At 38.5% G+C, this 21,786-nt stretch overlaps 2 protein-coding genes across 2 annotated transcripts; one reads left to right on the top strand and one right to left on the bottom strand.

Annotated features, from left to right (window-relative positions):
* The first annotated feature begins 2,332 nt into the window (after positions 1 to 2,332).
* On the top strand, positions 2,333 to 3,974 carry LOC125185553 (uncharacterized). The gene has a single exon (XM_048082109.2). It carries the CDS (start codon positions 2,682 to 2,684, stop codon positions 3,756 to 3,758), a length of 1,077 nt encoding a protein of 358 aa, XP_047938066.2. The 5' UTR covers positions 2,333 to 2,681; the 3' UTR covers positions 3,759 to 3,974.
* Positions 3,975 to 4,329: 355 nt separating this feature from the next.
* HAF01 (HAC13 protein (HAC13)) lies at positions 4,330 to 19,994 on the bottom strand. The gene is made up of 21 exons (XM_048119160.2): positions 19,821 to 19,994; positions 19,556 to 19,665; positions 17,555 to 17,617; positions 17,353 to 17,398; positions 15,904 to 16,161; positions 15,356 to 15,456; positions 13,783 to 13,948; positions 12,458 to 13,559; positions 11,847 to 12,049; positions 11,520 to 11,757; positions 10,334 to 10,670; positions 9,889 to 10,098; positions 9,648 to 9,740; positions 8,149 to 8,355; positions 7,843 to 8,046; positions 7,256 to 7,742; positions 6,698 to 6,888; positions 6,449 to 6,559; positions 6,162 to 6,218; positions 5,097 to 6,086; positions 4,330 to 4,972 (listed from the first exon to the last, which is right to left on the bottom strand). Exons 1-21 carry the CDS (start codon positions 19,897 to 19,899, stop codon positions 4,622 to 4,624), a joined length of 5,604 nt encoding a protein of 1,867 aa, XP_047975117.2. The 5' UTR covers positions 19,900 to 19,994; the 3' UTR covers positions 4,330 to 4,621.
* Between the last annotated feature and the right edge of the window lie 1,792 nt (positions 19,995 to 21,786).

Genomic DNA, 21,786 nt, shown 5'->3' with positions numbered 1-21,786 from the left:
GCGGGAGATATAGTTGTTGATTGGGTTGTTGGCGAAACCCGCTACATCCCATCCGGTGGGAGCGGGAGGTACCTCTTCTTCGGAAGAAGAATGTGATATTTCCTCGTCGGACTGAGCACGAGACGATGAATCAGAACTCATTTAATAAAGATGGAGAGAAAAAAGATTGAAAATTTGTGTGAATGAAGTTTGTGGGTGATGAATGGAGGAAGAGGATGAAATATTTATAGGGGTGGGATAAAATAGCCGTTCGGCCAAAAAAAAAAAAAAAAATTTTAAAAATCGCCGATTATCGCCGAGCGTCGCCCACAGTGGCCGGCGATCGCTCGGCGATAATCCGGCGATAAATCGCCACTCGGCGAAGCAACGGTAACATTATCGCCGAATTATCGCCGACTTCGCCACAATGGCCGGCGATAATTCGGCGATAATCGGCGATTTATCGCCGAGAATTCGCCACCTCCATTGGGAGTGCTCGTAGTATGACATTGGGCCCTTTGACAACCATTTCAAATTATTGCATTCCCCAATCGTTATTGAATAATTATAGCAATCCTCCAATCTTGTTTACGTGCTGCCATTCATTAGCCAATAAATTAGTTGGATTCTTTTAATTTTGTTTCACGTTTTCATGAAATTTGAGCTTGACTCAATAATATTGATGAGAAGAAAAAGTAGAGAATTTTCCTTGTCGTGATAATCAATGAATTGATACTAATGTGGTATCATGATACTAATTTGGTGTTGTCATTGGCTAAAGTAAAATGTTTTGAAATTAGATAGCTATTAATTTGGATTGTCATTCGGGAGATGAATTTCAAAATGGAGATCAATTAACATCTAAATCGAATTTAAATATAAAATTTGCCGTTAAAAATTGTTGGATTCTATGTCTCTGACGCAAGATGATTGGCGAAAGAATTGTCCGAATTGACCTTTGAAGGTCTTAAAGGCATTTTCGTCCATAAAAATTCAAAATACCTCAAATGATATTAATCCATAGTTGATGGACCTAAAATGATATTTTCAAAGTTTACGGACCTAAAAATGATACTTTGTCAAAGTTGGTGGACCTAAAAGTTCCCTCTAATCTATATTACCTTTTGTTAAATATTTTGTAACTTAATTAATGCAAGTTGGATAAAATTATAAGCTCATTTTTCAAATTTTCTTTTTCAGAACACAAAAGAGAGTCAAAACAACATAAGATACCGAGATCTATAAAAGCATCAAAAACCATAGTCACCCAAGGATTCCTCTTCCCTCAATTTTTAGAAAGTATCTCACCACCCAGTCTGCCAATTTCCGTCCGACCGTCGATACCCATCGGTATCACAACTACATGTCTTTAAAATTTTCATCTTTCATCCTTATTCTAGGTCTATCTATTTATAAAAATTCATCCTCACAGTGTTGCTCACCTATCCTTTATACCATCCACATCTCTGTCTCAATACCGTCTCATCCCTTCATTATTAATGGGCTCCACTGCAGTTTTTACCACATCTCTTAGCTAAGAGACAACACCTGCAACCCTCCATCTCTTAAACATCTCATCCCTTAACTACTCATTCAATTTCATTTTTTAATTTTATTTCCAACAAATTAAAAACCACGAAAATTATAACATCCGAAAATACGAAAAATACATAATTGATAGTGGATAATTTGTGGGAATGATTTGATATTTATAGAAGTGATTGAGGGCTTAAAAAAATAGAAGAAAAATTTAAATATTCAAAAAAGGGCTATAAACGACTAGTATTTTTGGGGGGATTTTTTTTTATTTTCAACTTTTTTCAGAATTAAAAAAAAAAGCCATTTTTCAACGGTTATAAACGACGCCCTCTCGCGGGCCGGCGTCACGGACAAACGGGAGCTCACCACATGGCCAACGCGCGTGGTGAGATGGCTCGCCAGCCTCCTCTCCACTGAGGGACACGGGACGAGACGGAGTACCCGCATCACCGTCTGGATGCTGTCTCGCCGAGACGAGACCGGGCCTGCATCGAAACAGAGATGCGGATGCTACTAGGAAAGACAACTATCCTTCATCCTAGGATTACACTATTGGTAAATACTCTGGTATTTCTCACTCCAATTAATAGATTGGGATTCAAATCACGGCCCATAAGCTTGACATGTGTGAGTTGTCCTTGTACAAAAAAGGATTGGTATTTGGTAGTCCATCCTCCTTCGTTAGTTCAAAGTGCATTGAGAAATAAAACCTTCACCACAAAACACCAAAATCTTGTACTACTACAATTATTACTATAATGATAGAATTATATTAAAAATATTTTTTATCATAAAAAATTCATATTATATAACCCTCTGTTTTCTGCTTCTCCTTTCCCACACCACTCCATCTTCATCTCTCTCTGTGTGAGAATTCAGTTGGAATTTTGGGAAATCATGTGAAACCAACTCCAACAAACCTAATCCAATTGAATCCTCAACAGAAATACAAGCGATGGAAGTTGCGAGAATCAAGCAATTGATGCTCCTCCGCTGTAGAAGCCAAAGCAACCGTGTAGCTCTCGTGGGTGGAAACCACACCGCCGCCAGATTCTGCACTCGCTAAAACCCTTCCCTTCCTCCCCCCCTCTGTTTCCCTCTCTCTCTATCTATCTAGATTTCGTTGCTGATTTGCGATTTCGGCTACTGTTGAATTGAATTAGATGGACAAATCGGGCCGGGCCCGACGGATTAAGAGCGGCGGCAGCGACATTGACATTGACGAGCCGGATGAGTTCGAAATTGAGATGAATTACGACGCCGTTTTCGTCGTCAAGCTGCCGGATTCGCGATCCCTGCGTGTGGTGTCGAGATCGCTGTTCCTCGCGGTGGTTCTGCTCTCGCTGCCCTCGATCGGCTCGATTATCCGAGCGGCTTCAAGTGAAGGAGTTGTTTCTGATTGGATCGAGAATCTGCCGCTTCTCCTCCGCGACTTGGAGGATGAAGGCCTCCTCGCGGAGGGGCACAGAGGCTTCGTCGCCGCCGCCGCCGGCGAGTTCGATTTCGCCTTCCTGAGAAGCGCCGGCGTCGATTTTAGTGTGAAGGCGGATGCACACCAGGTGTTTGATTATATCTACGCGCCGAATTTCAGCGGGATCGAGCTGGTGGAGGATGCCATCCGCGGCGGGGGTTTGGCGATCGCGCCTCTCGGCGGCGACATCTCGGCGGAAATCCGGCTGCTGCGTGATTTCAAAATCGTGTACCTCCGGCGAATCAACGGCAACACGGTGGTTGCGATGAGGAAAAATTCGGCCGCGGTTAGGTATTCCGGCGGCCGGAGGGGAGTGGTTTGCGGCGGCATTGGTGGCGGTGGGAAGAAGGAAGCCGCATTGAAGGGATTGGAGGGAGTGTACCTCGAGCCTCCGCGGGTGGAGAAGGAATCGAGGTTCAATTACTTGCCGGATTTGATGGGGGATCCGTTGGACGGGTATCGGAGGCGGGTGTTCGTTGCGGATGAGGATGGCGCGGTGGATTGGTTCTACAAGAATTATCCGATGCGGGGGCAGGAGTTCGAGGTGTATGGCGTGGAGGGGGAGTGGGATTGGGGGGCGGAGGATTTCGTGGTGGTGAAGGCGGAGGCGAGGGCCGCGGAGAGGATGCTGAGGGAGAAGACGATTTGTGTGGTGGATGAGTTGTTCTTGGATTGTAGAGAGGAGGAAGGGAGGGCTTATTGGAAGTGTGTGGAGTTGTATGGGAAGATTAGGAGTGAGGGGATTGCTGTTCATCAATGGTGGTTTTGAATTGGATTGAATTGACCCGACCCGGCTCGATAGTACCCGTTTTGGAACGTTCGAATCGTGGAGAAACGATCGAATCTTCAGAGGGTCGAGGAATAAATCCTTAAGAACTTGTTTACTTGTGCGTATGAATGTACTATTTGTTTGATTTTCTTGTTTGTGTGTTAGTATATCTTGTTTGTGTGTTACTATATCGTTATGTATTTCCCCTTTTAATTATATTCGAGGATACTATATTTAAATACAGAAATGCAGAACAATATTATATGACCTAAAGTTGCTTAATTATGACCCGTGTTTTTGATAAATTATTAACCATTAGATCATCTAATCCTAAGGCCAAGATTTGGATTACATTTCTAGATTTAGATGCATTCTTGTTTTGATATCTCCCTTCAATGATATATATATTGTGGAACAAGCAACGTCGATTGATTTTCATTTTAGTTAAAAGAAGAAACATCTTATCAATTAATCACACTACACCCACTATATGGCTCAAAATCCCAACCTATCAGTTCGACGAGAAACATCTTACCAACTGATAAACGTCTCTAAATCGGATTTATGAGAATGAGAGAAGGGGATAAAAGATTTCATACAAGATACATTGGCAAGAATTTGGAGGATAGGAAAAGGGGCTGCCGCTATGCACATTCTATACATTTTGTCACCTATAACTAATCTACACACCTTTTAACATAACCTATGATCAAAGCTGGGGATCATTCAGATGTACAGACTTGGCGAATTTTATGCTACAAAAATCTCAAAAACACAAAATTGCAAGAGAAATACAAATTGACCGAAAAAATGGGGAGGGGACACGAAAAAATAACCATCCCACGCGCGTTGCCTATTATCATCTATTCAATCCCAGCTTCCGCTTCTGTCAAGTCTGCATCGTATTGAGCTAACAAGAAGTCACAGAGCTCGAGAAGTTGATCTGCAAGAGGAGGAATACCTGGATTCCGTCGGTCATTATACGTATGAGCGTTGATCACAATCTGACACACGTCGTGCCTGAAATCCTCTCGGTTCTTGTACTCTAGCCTCCTTGCCTTATCTCTGATCGTAGATAAATCCATAGGATGACTAATGATGTCCATATAGTCAGGAGCTTCCTTTCTCGTAACTGGCTTTAGAAATAGGTACGATATTTCTTTCCTTGCCTTGAGCGTCTCGACAATAGTCTCCAAGACGTTTGACAAGCCAACCTGAAATTGTGATTTTCACATCGATTAGTTTTACAAGGGTTTCAAGTAACTTGCAGTTTTAGTAGTGTTGGGGATGTTAAGCAACTCAACAAGAGAGGGGATTACAAAAATTTAGACTACTCACCTCTCCTCCACGTCGCCGCTTTAGAGCGGGGACATAATCTGGAGAGGGCCTTGCATACTCAGGTTCTGCCCTCCTCCTCACCATTCTATCTCTATCTGGTATCCGTTTGTCGATTCTTCTAGGAGGGAAATCATCAAAATATTCATCCTTTACTTCAAGCTTTCTTTTCTTTTTCTTTTTATCCTTCGCCCTTTGACGCTCTTCTTCTTCCCTCTCTCTTCGAATGGCTTCTTCATATCTTAGTAACTCATACTTTGGTTGGTCTTCGATCATTTTCAATTTCTCTCCCCTTCTATTTCGTACTTCTTGTTGTCTGTCAAACGTTCTCCTTTTCTCATCGACCCACAGTTGGTTACTCTCTGGATCTCTCATCCTTGAAGACTCTTCAAAGTAGTGCTTGCTCTCATGTTCCATATGTCTGTCCAGACTTGATATTTCCATTAATTTCTTTGTTTTCCTGTAGTCAAAGCCAAAACTTCCATCCTGGCTGTTTTCTTCAAAATTAATGATCTCCTTTGGTTGTTTGATTATAACTTTCTTGCTGCGGGATTGCTCCCTATCAACATCCACTGGAGGCTTTATCAGAAAGGTCCTAGGAGTTTCAACCACATCATCCGGTTTCGTCTTGTTTGAAAATGTGATTTTGTTGACTTTTACAACAGACTTGCTTCCCGTTTCAGCATCTGATGCAACTGGTCTATCAGAGCTCTGTGAGTTTGTGGGAGTATGTTTATCAGGAAGCTTGTCCGTCAAGCCACATTTAACCTTCAGGATTTTTGCCTTCGAAGTTGGTTTATCATCTTCTGGTGCTTCTGAACCAACAGCTTTTGGCCCAATTTTTGGCATTAACTTCTTCACATGGGGTTTCTGCTCTATTTGATCTGGAAAACTAGACCTGCCTGCTATCCGATCAAGATCGATGTTCTCTACTCGAGTGTCAGTATCTTCCCCATATCTGGGGCAGTTCTTGTTGGTCCTCATATGACCAAGCTGGAGATAGGAAATGGGACATTTAAGAAACAATATCCAGATGAACATAATACTGCATTCAGAATTTACGCGTACCTGACCACATGCTCCACAGACAAAACTCTCCCTTGCGGATTTCTTTTCCTTGATCACCTAGTTTTACATTTTAAAGCAACCGATGTCAAAATTCATCCACACAACCCGTGTTAATAAGAACGGAAATTCAGACAGCAAGAAGGGTGGCGGGGAATTCACAAGGTATTCAGAAGCACTATCCTTCAAATCGATGCAAAAACAATAGTAATGTGGGCAAAGTTAATATTGGGAATTCGGATACTGCAGGTCTAACTGAGAATGCATCACAGTTTAAGTGGCAAACTTACAGTGATTCCATCCCCCAATATCTTCACCTTTTTGCTAAGTACTTCAAACTCGTTCTTTTTCTTGGCCTTAAATTTCCCCGGAAGATGACTTTTAGCTGACAAGTAGTCTCCCTGTATCGAAGTACAGAATTGCAGATTTCATGATTAGAACTTAAAAAGAATTTATGCAACCTAGTTATCAAGCATGAGTATCAGAAGATATGGATGGATATACGAACAAATGGAAGCAGTATCATAACAATTATACACCTCCTTTTGGTCTTTAGCAATTTTCTCCATTGCTAGATAGGATCCTTCAGGTTGCATGAATCTCTTAGAAACTGCATTGCTTTTCTTGATTCCATCACCATTCTCAGAACTAAACTTTGACTTAACCGACAACCCAGCTTGCTCTGCTGCAGTTTTTGTCTTCTTCTTCTTTTTGCGTTCAGCTTCCTCATCTGCAAAACAGTCAATAGTCAAATTTTGAATGTAAAAATACAAATTGACAAATACGTATAAAACATGGATTATCACATCAAATCTTAATAGCAGAAAGAATAATGAACAATCATACTTGCAATAACTGCCTCCTATTTCTATACCAGGCCATCTATCAAACAGAGGTTGATACTGCACAACAAAGGAAATCAAGCAGCATAGAGTATTATTGCACATCTGTATCTTATGGATTGTCTTTGCAAGTCAACCACATGACCTATTTTTCTAAGTAAGAGATGCCCTCCAATAAAAGACTCTGAAGGATTACTAAGTGCAGCGTAGCTCTTCTAGTAATAATATAGTTGTCACATTAAAAAAAATATTTACCATCCATGAGCATCTTGCATAATTCTTCTGCTTCTGCCCTCTCATCTTCGATTTCCTCTTGGTGCTGAGTTTGGAGTGGCCGCCTTCTCATTTTTAGCCCCTTAACACCATCCATGCTGTCACGCTTGGACTCAAAATTATCCTCCTCGCCATCTTCACATTCTTCTGCATCCAGAAGATTTTCCAGATCCCCGGCAAATGAATCCAAGTCACTATTAGCCTCTGACTCACTCTCATTTTCCTCTCCATCAGCAGCACAGAGGCTCTGAAATTGTCGATCCCAGATTTCCTGACATTTTTCTCTTGTCTGCTGCTGCAGTTGCAAAAAGGACATTCGTTGTCCACGAGCAAACTTGCTGACTGTTGTTGGATCAACCTTGACACCTGATGCTGCTTGCTCACTTGAAAGCTTGCGGATTAGAGCAATTCGGTGCCATCGAGTTAGTTTTGCAATCTGCTCCTCTGGAACATTGAATTTAAGGAGAAGCTGTATGCAAACACAATGAACAATTAGCAGCATTTCACCTGGAGTGACTACTATTTTTGGACAATAACAAGAGATAATTAATAGTTCAAATCACATTTACCTCTCTCGCAGCTTCCATGCTCAATCTGCGTAGATCTGCATCAGTTCCAGTAACAGTTGTCCCTTTACCAATAACAGTTTTCTTTTTCACCATCGAATTTGGGATTGGGGCCTTAGGAGTTGTGCGAACATAACTAAAACCTAGGCCCCTTCCTGAAGGGTCACCAACACCCGTAATTTCCAGACGCTCAATATTTTCCCTATCCTGAACAGAAAAGGTGCACATTTCTCGTTCAATGTTAAATTTGACAGATATAACATCAGGGATATCCCCCCAGAGCAAAACAACGGGAAATAGGTAGCTTGCCTGGTTTGTACAGGAAACAAAATTACTACTCAAATTCCATGGCGTTATCTGTAGCTCCCTCTCAATATGTGAAGCTGCAGCTAAAGTGATAGCTTCATCTGGAAGCTGATTCATTGCTGATGAAAGACCAGCAGGAAGAGTCAGTCTTGTAATTCCCAAACGTTTGAGCCTGTACAGACCTGCTTGCATGCTCTCGTATGCACAGACCTAAGCAAAATTGCAAATTAGTATACAATTCTTTCAGCGTCATAAACTATGGACATTCTTTTTGCTAAGCATATAATTGGGAAAGCTTATTCATAAGCAGAACATATATAGTCACTCATGCACAGGAACCGAATAATGAATCAGTGAAAATTGTGTTCTTTAAAATTTCTCTTCCCTACCTCCCAACAGACAATCTTAATCAACTTCTAAGACCAACAAACGTCAGAGATTTTCTTGGGTATCTTCATATGAATTTTTTAAGAGAATACTGGCATTAATCCAACTGAACTGGTTTTAGAAATTTGCGGGTAAGTTTGATGGCTTTTATTCACAAGTTGAATTTGATTGCGATGTTGGCATGTTGCCTATATATCTAGAAGTAAAGGGAATGTCAATAGCAATATAGAGTGTTAAGTAGGAAAATGTAGCCAATTACAATAAATGCAAAACCAAATAAGTCTCCATGACAATGACAATGACTATGACTAACTGGCCGCTGGTTGTTATTATAAATTATAATCTGAGTAATTGTTGCCAACGTGCCTCTTCTGTTCTCGTTATGATTGCTCATTTCTAACAGATACTTTTTGAGGAAAGAACAGTTATACCTTTTGGGTGCATTGCAAGTGTTAGCGTTCATGATCATAGCTTTACTCAGGCATGCAGTTTAATTGCACCTAATGGATATGAGGCCTTTGTACATTGTTAAATTAAAGGTAGAATATGAAGTTGTGGAAAACTCTCTATATTCATCTATTGATCAAAGAACCTATATATACATAAGAGTACTAACTGAACTAGGAAAGCACTAACTTGCTCTCCAATTTAAACCATATACAAATCTAATTCTGACAACCTTAAATGCAGCCAGAGCCTTCAACAACTATAGGTTTAAGCTAGGGCAGCGGAATCATTAACAAAAGAAGTAACAGATGTATTTGCCACACTTTATTTGTTTGGTTCATAAGTGGCATAACAATTAACAACACATACAATCAAGCAGTGAAATCTCAACATCATTGTTTTACTAGTCAACCTTAACAGGAATTTGTGAAAACAATATACACATACCAAAAGAATACAATACAAATTCCAAACAAAGAAGAGAGATAAAAGAACAATGCATTTTATTTAGTCTTCTTATTAGAATTTGATGCTTACACAAAAATGGTGGCCAACCCTGATAAGCTGTGGCAAATTTCTGAGCTTGAAAAAACCTTACATACAAACCCCTCACACAGCATATACTATCATCTAATGAAGGAAAGAGGATAAAAATATAACACACTCACATTTTCAGGAGTGACCATCCTCCTCAGTTCTTCTTCTGAAGGAATGCGAAAAGAGCGCTTCATAACCCAAAGATACTGCCCATGTGGACCCCTCTAATAGCCCACACAAAAAAAGAACCAGATGTTACTCACCATAGAAGAATAAGCAAGCCAAGTAAACGAATGCCGTCAAGAGGGATCAAAACTGCTATCAAGTGGGATCAAGAACAACACAAGGATAACATAAGGCAAGATGTAATACCTGTAAATCAGCACAATTTTTCAGCCTCTTCCGGAGAAACGTTTCAGACAAGTTACGAAACTGTGATACCAACTCATCTGAACGAATCGAAGGACGCAACCCACGTTTTTCACAAGCACGGAATTCCCGGTACATGTGTACCAAAACTCTGTTCATGATATAGAACTGGACACCTTTGGACCCAGGAGACATAACCTCCATGTGAGGCTCCTATTGAATGAATCCAAGTTAGAAAACATACATTATCAAACATCTGAAGACTTCAATATCGGTAGCAGTTGAAAATATGGGCTAGTTCCCTCAATTTACAGAAGAGATGAAAAAAAGACAAAAAAAAAAACAAACACAAAAAGCAACTTCGCTAGAAAGGAAGAAGATGATAGGGCAGACAGTATCTCACACACAGACCAAACAAGACCAAATTTAACAAGAATACTGGCATAACCTGTTGTCCAACAACATCAATCCTGTCAATGCGTCTGATGGAAAGTTTCCCTTTTGGAGACCTCACCAATAAGTAATCAGTTAATGGCACTTTATGCTGAAATATGGGTGCTCTATACATGTTAGATTCCAGGCAAGATTGGCTTGCACCAGGTTTTATATCTCCAAGAAATGGGGATTTATCAGCTGGATCAAGAGTGACAACACTCCCCAAACCATTATCACCATTCCGCATCAAGTTTCCCATTTGATCACCAGGTGCCGATTTTTGATAATATGTACAAAGTCTTGCACCCATCCCTGGATTACCTAGAAGCAAAGGCCTTTCTTCACAGTACCTGAAATATAAAATTTATCAAGAAAAAACATAAGCAAAAAAACTCAACTTATATCAGTCATACAATTAGGTTGAATACTCTATAGAGAAGATGGCCCGAACAGAAGTATAATTCAATTACACTTTAGCATATCAGCTGAAAAGTTAATGAAGGTATGCATCATTCATTAGACAAAAGCCAATCAGCAGAAAGGCTGATAGACCAAAGTCAAAACAACAATATGGTCTATAAACATGTTTAATTTCTATAGAGTAGTACATAGTTACAACTTCTGGTAATATGTTAAAATGCAGATGCAATTACAATGCAGCTTTGTCGGGAAAATACTGCAAGTTTTAAATATTTATTTAGGATGACTCCCTCTGATATACTTATTATAACTTAAGCTAGTGAACAGTTAGCCTCACCATGACTAAAATCGACCTTAACACAACTCATTTTAGAAATAATGACACAAATATGGTTTTTAAAAGATGCAATTACCACAAATAACTTGATAATGCAGCACAGTGAAAGGATCATTGATGCTGTATCACTTTTGCTATGAGGGATCATGTCACATTATGAAAAAAGGTCACGTGATTGAAAACATCACTTGTTTGTATTTCATCCCATGATTAAATATTATATTCTCAGCGTCTTATAAACACAATCCAAAAGAAAGGCCATGAGCATATATGAACTCACTCAATGAAAAAAGATGCAAAATTGAAACTATAACTACTTGAATAACAGAACAAATATATTGAAGAAAACATCAAAACTGGATCGAACTAATAATAACACGTCAGTTCATATTCTTTACTTTATAACAAAACACAGAAATCCCAAAATAACTTATTAACTTACTCCATTAAGAAAACATGACCATCTTTTACTGAAAGGTCAGATTTCTTCTTAAAAGCTCCAGGGGGACGCAACGACTTGTTTTCACCAGGAAGCTTTTGTGCCCGGGGCAATAGATGTATTTTTGTCCGAACAAGGTGCAAGACTGAGTTTGAGTGAACATTCTGTTCGGCTAGAGATTTGTTGTCATCAAGCTCCCTCCCAGAATAATATATTTTCACAGGCTCAGATAGTTTAAAATCTACAAGAAAGATATTAATTAATACTCATGATTGACAATATTACATAAAAATGTTCAGAAAATTTACACCACTCCAAGAAATAGACTACCTAGCTTTTTCGAAGCTTTAGCTTTCACAGAGGCGATGGTTTCTTCTGCATCCACGTGAAGTTTACTCCCCTTGCCACCCAAACTCTTCAAAATTATTTTCATCGATCCCTGTGTGACTAGCCTCCCTTGTTCCTTTAATGACACCTCAATATCATGAGGATACCATAAAGCTTTTGGACGATGAAAATTAGCAATATCTTTGCTGCAAAAATAACAATTACTTCACAACTAGGATAGAATAGATGTAAAGAAAATGGGAATTTGGCTAAGAACTCATAATATAGAAGGAACACTTAAGCAAGAAAGCAATCTATGACAGGTATCTAAGATAAATTCACGAAAAGCACTTATTGTAAAAAGGCACGAAATCAAGACAATCAGGCCCACAACGTGTAGAGGAGGATAACCACAAGCCACATAGATTACTCATATAACAACATGCATGCTAAAAAGGCATGTCAGTTTAGAAAGTAGACTGAGATAATGTAGTTTAGAAAGTAGACTGAGATACAAACTCCTAGAAAGTCTTCTTTTGATTAGAGCATCAGCAGCTACTATTAATGCATATGGAGGAAAATGCAAAGAAATAGAATCGAAACAGATTTCGTACTTGCTCAGCTTTGCTTTCATGGTTTGCAGCTTAAGTGCTGGCACTGAATGCAAAACCTTAAGTCCATGAACAGGACGCTTTTTAGAATGAGATCTCAGCTGCTGGGAGGATTTCCTGTTTGAATAGAATTTATCATTAGAGATATTAAACCGCCCCGCTGATAGAATGCCATGATTATGCAGGTCAAGTACATCCCCACTACTGGGATGCAGAGAGCGTGCTACAATCATAGCCCCTGCATGAAGCCGCAGATGTTCAGTATCCTTTGTATCTGATAGTTCAAAAAGCATCTGGTCATCCTGGAGGTCAAGAATTAACTTTGGCTTTGCAATAGATTGATGTGGATCCCAGATAACATTATCTATCCACGATCCTTTAACTACATCTGTATTTTGTAAGGTGAGCTCATTGAAACGTCTAATAGCATCACTACAAAGCCTTGCTTCAGGGGCAACATCTTTCAGTGCTCCATAATTTGTACCATGATCATCTAATTGGGACTCTAATCGTAGAAGCTGGGGATGGTATCTACTTTGTGAGATGATAAGGTCTGTAGAGCGGGATCCGTCAGAGTCAAAAGGCTCCACCAAAATGGAATATTTAGTTTCAAATAAGTTATGATGCTTGTCATGCGACTCAGTTTGGAATTCCGACTCCACAGTTCCTGGTTCAGCTTTCAAATCCCTCTCTTTGTCACCAAGTGTGTCAGAATCAGGTCCAGACAGCTCACAGCTCTCTACCAAGTTGTCAATAGACGATGGAGAGTTATTCCAAACAATTCTATCTTCCCAATCTTCCTGGTCAAGAGGATAGAATTTGGAAGAAAAGCTAGTGTTCCATTCCGGAAAATAAGACAGCGACACTTCATCTTTCATTACTTCAGCATTAACAAAGGAATCTTTCATATCCCTCGTAAGTCCATCAGACATCCTTCCTGATCCCCCAACAGTTTCTGGTATCAATGCATCACCTATTTCACCCATGTAAACGTCACTTTTTGCACCATATCGTCTCATCCAGGAAATATCTTGGCAAGGTGCCTTCATAAAGTTCTCTTCGTCTTCCTCGACATTCTCAGAAACTTCTAACAACTTGTATTTCTCTATCAGAAAACAGAAGAAGATTCGCTGGCTCAGAAAACTAGTAAACTACAAGCCAGTAATAACTTTAGACTGTAAGGTGTAATGTCAATAAGGACTAAATAGAGTAAATGCACCAAAATTTCATAAAGAGTGGAGCTAGCCCAGACTGCTTCTCGAATCAATTAAAAGAGCAACGAGGCATTGTTAATCAGAACAGATATCATTTAACCAAATCATACCCACCTTTAGGTATCGGATACCGGTCTCTTTTCCTTGCAGCTTTCACAGGCTCTTTAACGCCAAAAATCTCAGAGAACCGCAAGATTGCCTTTCCATCCTCTACATAAAGAACAGGAAGCAGCGAAGACATGTCACCATCAACTGACTCATCCAGAGCATTTGAATCATCCTGCTTAAACATGACAAGTTGTACCATGAAATATGAAATCATATCGTACAGGACAAAAAGAAGAACCCGAAGAAGTATTCATAAATGGGACCACATCTAGCTACTTCCAGGAGAGGCACTTAGAAACACTAACATTTAAACCAACGTTACAAATATTTAACATAGAGCTTACAAGGACAGGGAAGCCTACTGAGAGGCCATGTTCTAGGTCGGTAGTAGAACTTCAAACATTAAATATGATTAGTTGTTCACTCATCAAAAAAAAAAAGCAATGAACTCAGGGAAAAAAAGATGCAACATGGAATGTGTTAGAAATAGGGCCACTCACCCCCTCATTTAGGGGGGAGGGCTACCCACTCATTTATAAAGAAGTCGGGATCATCATTTCGTCAATGTGGGACAAGAAAGGGTTTAGTACACCCCCGCAATGTGTGGGCCAAAATGATCATGGGACTTCCACACTTGCAACAACAAAACTCATCACCGACTTGGGCCCACTCTGATACCATGTTAGAATGGGTCACTCACCCCCTTAATAGGCCTTATAAGGGGGGAAGGTTATTCACTCATTTATAAAGGAGTCAGGATCACCATTTGTCGATGTGGGACAAGAAGGGGTTTTAATAGAATGAACATAGAGGTTGAGGTATATTTTTTTAACAAACTATTAATCTTGTAGAACTAAGGTTAAAACACAAACCTTTTGAAACTTCAGTTGGTTAAAGTAAACACCCCGATTCTTTAATACTTAGAATCAATCATTAGTTGTTGTGTAAGAAGTTTATATGCTAATAGCAATGTTCTAAGTTCTAACAAACATGCTTCTTAAATACTCCCTCCGTCCCACTCTAAGTGGAGCATTTCCAGTTCTTAAGATCGGCAATGATTTTATGCAGTTTTGTTTTGTATGTTGAGTGGAGGGAGAATAAAGTAGAGATAATGATGTTTCAGTATTCGGAAATGTGTCAATTAGAATGGGAGATCCAAAAAGGACAATGAGTTCCTTAGAATGGGACGGAGTGGGTACTATTTTTTATAGAAAGATGCAATGAGGAGTTATTGATTGCGCATTGGGTGAATGGAGTATTAAACACACAGGTGTTCATTACCAATATAAACTTATTGCTTCTTTGTCTCTCTGATTCATGGCACCTCTTGCTCTTCAGTTCGTTGGGATTTGGATGTGATTCGTATTCAAGATTTTGAATGCAAGAATAATATTTCTTTGCTAAGGCAATTGAAAGGCATTTAAAGAAGATCAAGAAGACGGTGTTAGGAGTTGGGTCTTAGATGTATCTGGAAAATTCTCTTGCAAATCCTTTTTAGGAGGTATAAAAAATCACAGTTTTTTTTCCTTTCAGATGTTTCAAGAAATTGACACAAATGCAAAATATACAAAAAGCCAACCTCCTCAGAATCTCCCATATCTGTACTTTTCTCAGGAGCAAGATCATCATCTGGAAGACTTTCGTCCAGAGAAATGGCTTCATGTTTATGATCCTGCTCATCTGTCAAGGAGAAAAGAATCAATTGTATATTAAAAAGGATAACATTACATATTCCATTATAAAACTTGGCCAAGATGTCTAGATCAACTGCGTAGTGAAATAAACAGAGTTTAGATTGCCCTGGAGCAAGAATTATGGTTCATCTTCCAATATTCATGACGAAACCCAGCATTAGTGGACAAGGATTTCATCAGTTCCTTGTCTATGTGTTCCCTTTCATTCTTACTATTAGAAATGAATTTGCTAGGTTCCTCAGACAATAATGAGTGTATCATTTTAGATAGAAAGTCCAAGAGTTAACATGTTAAAGTAAGTTACATGCCATATGTCTTCACAGAATATTTTTACCACATGCACAAACTAAAAACCAGAGAAGATCGCAAATGAAGTCAAAACAAATTCAGCAATTAACTACTTAAAAAAGAGGCTTGTTAAATAAAGTAAAACCTGATGGAGACAACTGTTGAGTTTCAGCATGGTCTTCCCCACCTGTATCCTGATTTTCCAAATCATCATCTTCATCATAATTTTCATCATCAAAAAGAGAATTTCGATTGTCCAAAGACGCTACTGAAACTTCTTTGGAGAAAAAATCCTTTTTTGGCAACAAAAAGTCCTCCTCAGTAGCAGATTGGATCTCGGGTCCTTCATATTGCTCATCTATGTCTTCATAATCAATAGCATTTTCTGCCTTTCTGTCATAATCTAGTTTGCATGGGAGAAAATGGAAGGGGGAAAGATATAAATCAGGACCAAAGGAAAAAATGTAGCACGTTCTGATAGAAATGCAATGCAAAGTTAAAGCCTAATTCGAACTAAAAAAATTAAGTAGAATATGTCAGTGTTAAGATGGAAAGTTCTGCTAATAAAGGTTTAATGACAGTTGAGAAAACAAAAGTATACGAGATTGTAATCTTAAATGTGTAACTTTCCAAGGAAACGAGTATATGACATAGCATAATGCATTTCATTAAATAACCATGAAACAGGTAACAAAAACGTACTGGGGTTGTAAAATTGATTAGGACCGCCCAGCAAGTTTCGTATACTTTTGTTGGATTAACAGCTGAAGTTTTCAACATGCTTTGTAATCACAACTTAAAACAGGGAGTTTGAGACAGTCTGAATAAAAAAGTACATATAGATATATCTACACACCCACACAAAGTCATGCAACATTCTTTTAGTGGGACTGTAGGACCATAGGGCGTTTCAAGAATTTATTACTTAACAATCCACATCAAAGCCAGAAAACTTCTTTCTCTGCTCCAAGAGATTCTAGAAGTAAATTGAAGGGGTAGCTAAGAAAATCTTAATACTAATTAACATTTTTATCACATAACATATCGTCATCATTTAAAGTCACATTTAATTCAGCACCATATGCAGCGTTCATCATGCCATGAGTACCCAATGAATGACCTTGTCAAATGCATGACATCTTAGCTTAAGGCGTAAACTCTCACCAACCTTGGGGGTAAACTATAAAAACCAAGGTCCAACATCCAGTACATGCATATAAAGTTGGAAACTCTAACTTATGCCAAGAATTTAAAAGCATACAGCAATATCTTTTCACCAGAAGACTCTCCCAGAAAACATACATGCTTGCACATATTACTTCTAAATATGTATTCCACCACACCCAAATAAAAGAATCTACTTTAAGATCACATATATTAGTATATTAACAAGATAATTATCGAAGTGTGCCACTAGGTAGTAATTCACTACAGAAAATAACTTCTAAAACATTACTTGCTACTTAGTAGAAAACCATGAGCAACTATTGTTCTAATGAACACAAAAATGGCACACTACACTTAGAAAAACTAGAATATATTAACTGAGATTTATAAAGTTTTTCCGTTTGTTTTAATTGGCATACATAATCACCTTGATCTGTAGCGTCTGATGGTGTCTGCAGTGATTTCATAGTGAGCTGGAACCCAATTACGAAAAAAAAAGTTATTCAGCATTGATAACAGTGCCATTGTGACTAGTTACAAAAATAATATCGTAATTTATAAAACAGCAGCCACTAAGATCTGATCTAGTATTAATAACCATGGTTGAGCAGTGATAAAGATTTCCATACATCTATTTCTGTTAGGGAAGAACCAAGCTTGTCGGCCAGTGCAGAAAGATGCTCCTTTGCGTCCTGAAAGAAGATTTGTAGTTTAGCATGTGCATCATCCAGCAAAGGATAGTAAGGGAAGGAGGGTTAATGGTTAAAGAGAAAAATGATTAGTAGACACTAGATAGGCAACACAAGCCATCTGACAGTTCCTACAGTTCTGTTTCAGCTCATAAGAAACCAATTCAGGTGGTAGTTATGCATCTAGTTAAACAGCCCTTCGGGTTATAGAAATTCAAGACCAAGTGCAAAGTAGCGAGCATACAAGCCTTCACCATAATTTTCTACAGAGATTTGGTTAATAAAATTCATCATTCTATTCTACTAACTAGGATGCTCATATACATGTCTATATCAGATGTACATTCTTTGTTACATGCTTTTCTGATTAATAAACAATGGCAGCCAAATAATCTCTCTGCTATCGGGGTACTAAAAGTTAAAGCTTGGCGTTAAGAAATTGTTACAAATATCGAACCAAGCTCCAGATGAAACTCAAAACCAACTGACAATCAGAAAGCCAAATTACAGTATAGGTACTGCTACACTTTGGTATATTTCCTAAAATCACAACCATCACATTTTAAGGTACATACTCTTTACATAAAGTTACTTGTTAGATAGTACATTAATTATTCCGTTTCCACCTATTAGTATATTAATATTAATGCTGTTCCAACCAACTACAAGATGTTATTGTGCAAGCTATTTTGCTGCTGGAATTATCAAGAATAGCAATATGCAAACAATTTTTAAAAATCGCTTCAGAATTTTACTACAGTTAGATATTCAGAAATAATAATTAATTAATTAATTACATATATATAGTATTTTATCTCATGGATCCTAAACCGTGGCAGTACCTCAATAGTAACAATGGTGGATTCTATGAACACAACATCTCTTTTGAAGTATTTATTAAACAAAAAATAGTATGTTTGATTCTATTCAAGCTGGGGGACTTGTTAACATTGAAAGAGCTTGGACATGTTGAAAACCAGGAAAGAAGCTCAACATTACCCCATCTAACCCCAAAAAAGATGAAAAATAGGAAAGAGATGACAAACTATTTCAGGATGATACGAGCAAAAACTGAACCTAGTTTCATACACGATAATGGGGAAATGGTCTCATTTTCCAAGAAACCTAACAAAGAGCCTATGAGCACCTTTCAAAATTCTCACATCAGCAGCAACAAAGAAAGCTCCCAATTTTTCACCTTACTATTAAATATAAAAGGCACGAATCGCAAGGGTAAAAACTAAAAAATAGGTATAATCTTAAAAGACAACTGTTGCAGGAGAACTACACTAAGCATAAACCTTTTTACTCAAATGGATCATAACTGTGAAAATCTCATTCTAACAACAACTGAATATTAAATTTTTGAATGGAAGTCCACATATCTCTACACTTCTTATTCAAATTGGTCAATCTTCTATCAGGGGCCACAATGTGTACTAAACTTAGAGAATCTGGCATTGGCATATAAAAACATTGGGCATAAACATACCATTTACCAAAGCATCAATCATATACTTCCAGAACAACCATAATACTTCAGAATTTTTTTAATTGTGCAAATAAACATAGCAGATTTTCTGGTAGAGGACTAGCCACATTCTAAGCATCTAGTAAACTGCCTTCTAATTCGTCGACCCTCCCCATCATTATAATCAGCGTAGTATAAGTGCATAGCTAAAGTTCAGTTGACTGAAATCTTTCCGGATTAAGCACTCGAAACTACCAACACGACTATACATCACATAATCCAATTTTGTCTTTCCAGTCCTGTATAGCTAAAGTTCAGTTGACTAAAATCCGTTAGGATTAACCACTCGACACTCGAAACAATCCTATACATTGCTCAATTTTCTCTTTTCAATCCTGTCGTTCATTCCGGAGCTAACCGCCACTAAAAAATAAGAAATTCTAAACGAAAGGAAATCGCATAATAACCACCTCATCAAGATAATCGACATCAAGATCACCAGCGCCGTCGACATTCCCGAACATGAACCCTAGGAGGCGGTTTCCCCCTTCCGCCTCGTCGTAGTCCTCCTCATCGTCATCTGCCAATTCAAAACGACACTAATTCAGAACCGCGAGAAGCTAACCCTACCGCAGTACAGCACGGCCACTGAGAATTGCGAGCGGCCAATCCGAGCACGGCCTCAGCTGAATTAAAACCCTAAATTGCGTCGGCGAATAGGAATTCGGCACGTACCGACGGCGACGTCCTCGTCCTCGGCGGCTCCGTCGCTGGGGGCGGCGCCTGAGCTAGTTCCCTCGCCCCAAAGAGCCATAGCTTCGGTCTTCTCTCGCTGTCACAGTGTCTCCGTCGTCTTCTTCTTCACCTTTCTATTTCTCTTCTTTCTTCGTTCTCTGCATTCTGTATTGCTCTCTCTCTTTTATAGAGATTTATTCATTTTATTTTACAACATTTTTATTATTTTTATATAGGATTTATTTGAGTATCGGGTCGGGCTAAGCCCGACTTTGACTCTCAGCGGATCGGGCCTTCGCTTTGATGGGCCTTTCTATTTTGGAAAGGTATTAGTCTAGAATAAATGAATAGATAATTTTTAATAGGAAAAACAAATGGATAGTACCATAAGGTAAATAGTACTCGTCTAAAATAAAAATAAGTTTCATTATTTAGAGTTGTTTATGCTTTTGGGGGCTATATATTTATATTTATTAGTAATTGTTTTTTTAGATTTTTTCTATACTTGTTTTTACTTTAATGGTTACTTGATCTTTTGGATTTTTTTTTATAAAAAAACTATAGGTTTCCTTTGTTTTCTTGGTGGATTTTTTCTCAACTTAAAGAAGACAATAAAGATTTTTTTTTCCTTGCAAATGAAACGGAATAATTGAACTTTTTTAGTTGTTGGTTTTCACTAATATTGTCAATTTAGATGCTTCTAGACTTCTAGTGAGTTTTTTTTTTTTTTGGTAAAGAATGAGTTTTTTTTTAGTTGCAACTCATATTTGTGTTAATTGACTCAAATTTATAACCTATTTGTCGAAGGGAAACATATTACCAAAATAATCGAGTAGTTCTTGTCTTTCTTCGACTTTTAGCTTTCTTTTTTTTTAATCGGGTGTTGATTTCTATGAAAATTTTCCAAGAAGGTTTTAGTAAGTACTTGCTGATTTTATGGGAGTTTTTTTTTTTTAATATCCTATTTCATCTAAGTACTTTTTTGTCCTTTAAAATCAGAACTTTCAATTGAACTTTTTTATCCTTTAAAATCAGAACTTTCAATTGAACGAAGAAAAAACGTCTTACCATTTACTATAAAAAAAAAAGTGTTTACCTCACTCGTCAATTCATCCATCATAGAAGAACCAAAACAAAATTCATGAAATAAAGGAGGCTTGCAATAACAGCATATTCCCATAACAAAATTACCAACATTACATAAGACATTATACATTAGGAAAAACAACTAGGCCAATTACTACATACTTAAGACATATTGCCATAATGGCACTTTCAAAACTTAAACTAACATTGCTTCATTATTACAATACATCATAAATATGCAAATCATTCCTCACATGGATGGATCTGCACACACCTCACACACTAACACACACACACACACACACAAACTACATAATTATTTAAGTAACACAATTTTTCTTAAGGAGTAGTGAAAACCGATGGAGGTGGAAAGACGGTGGGAACATTGGGGAGTGTAGGGTTGATAGGGGGGTTGCTCGGGAACACCGCCGGTACAGGGATGTTAGTCGGATCGGAAGGGGGGGTGCTCGGGAACACCACGGGTGGAATGTTGGTCGGGGAAGGGAGGAGCGGTGGCAGCAACACGGGAGTTGGGATGTTCATGTAGGGCGGAAGCTGAAAGCCCGGGATGTTAAGGAGACGACGGTTCCCGGCTGCCGATGCTTGCATTACTAGAGCGGCGAGGATGATGGAGATGAGGAACTTGGTTGAAGACATTTTCACTAGTTAGTTAGGAAAAAAGAAGTGTTTACTTGGTGTAATAGTAGACTCTGAGTCGATTTGGTTCGGTTTGGTTTGGTTTTGTGTTATAAAAATTGTGGGAATTTATAGGGCTAAAATGATGCATAGGGTGACCTATTACATTTATTTCACTTAAGCTTATTACAGCTTTGGTATTAAAGAGTCTGTCAATTGGTTGTTGGTGACACCACAATTTTCC

Source organism: Salvia hispanica, chromosome 1 (genome assembly GCF_029641045.1).
Source record: "Salvia hispanica isolate PSC_SH4W2 chromosome 1, Shi_PSC_v1, whole genome shotgun sequence".
Lineage (NCBI taxonomy): Eukaryota > Viridiplantae > Streptophyta > Magnoliopsida > Lamiales > Lamiaceae > Salvia > Salvia hispanica.
The sequence above is the reverse complement of the archived record's forward strand: the minus strand, read 5'-3'. Positions and strand labels throughout refer to the sequence as shown.

What these genes read in the sequence shown, in the direction of transcription:
- LOC125185553 (XM_048082109.2), top strand. Translation starts at nt 2,682, where the DNA reads ATGGACAAATCGGGCCGGGCCCGACGGATTAAGAGCGGCGGCAGCGAC.
- HAF01 (XM_048119160.2), bottom strand. Translation starts at nt 19,899, where the DNA reads ATGGCTCTTTGGGGCGAGGGAACTAGCTCAGGCGCCGCCCCCAGCGAC. An exon ending in GGACGAGGACGTCGCCGTCG is followed by an intron (nt 19,666 to 19,820) that starts GTACGTGCCGAA and finishes TTGAATTGGCAG; the next exon opens with ATGACGATGAGGAGGACTAC. An exon ending in TCAACAGTTGTCTCCATCAG is followed by an intron (nt 15,457 to 15,903) that starts GTTTTACTTTAT and finishes TCTCCTTGACAG; the next exon opens with ATGAGCAGGATCATAAACAT.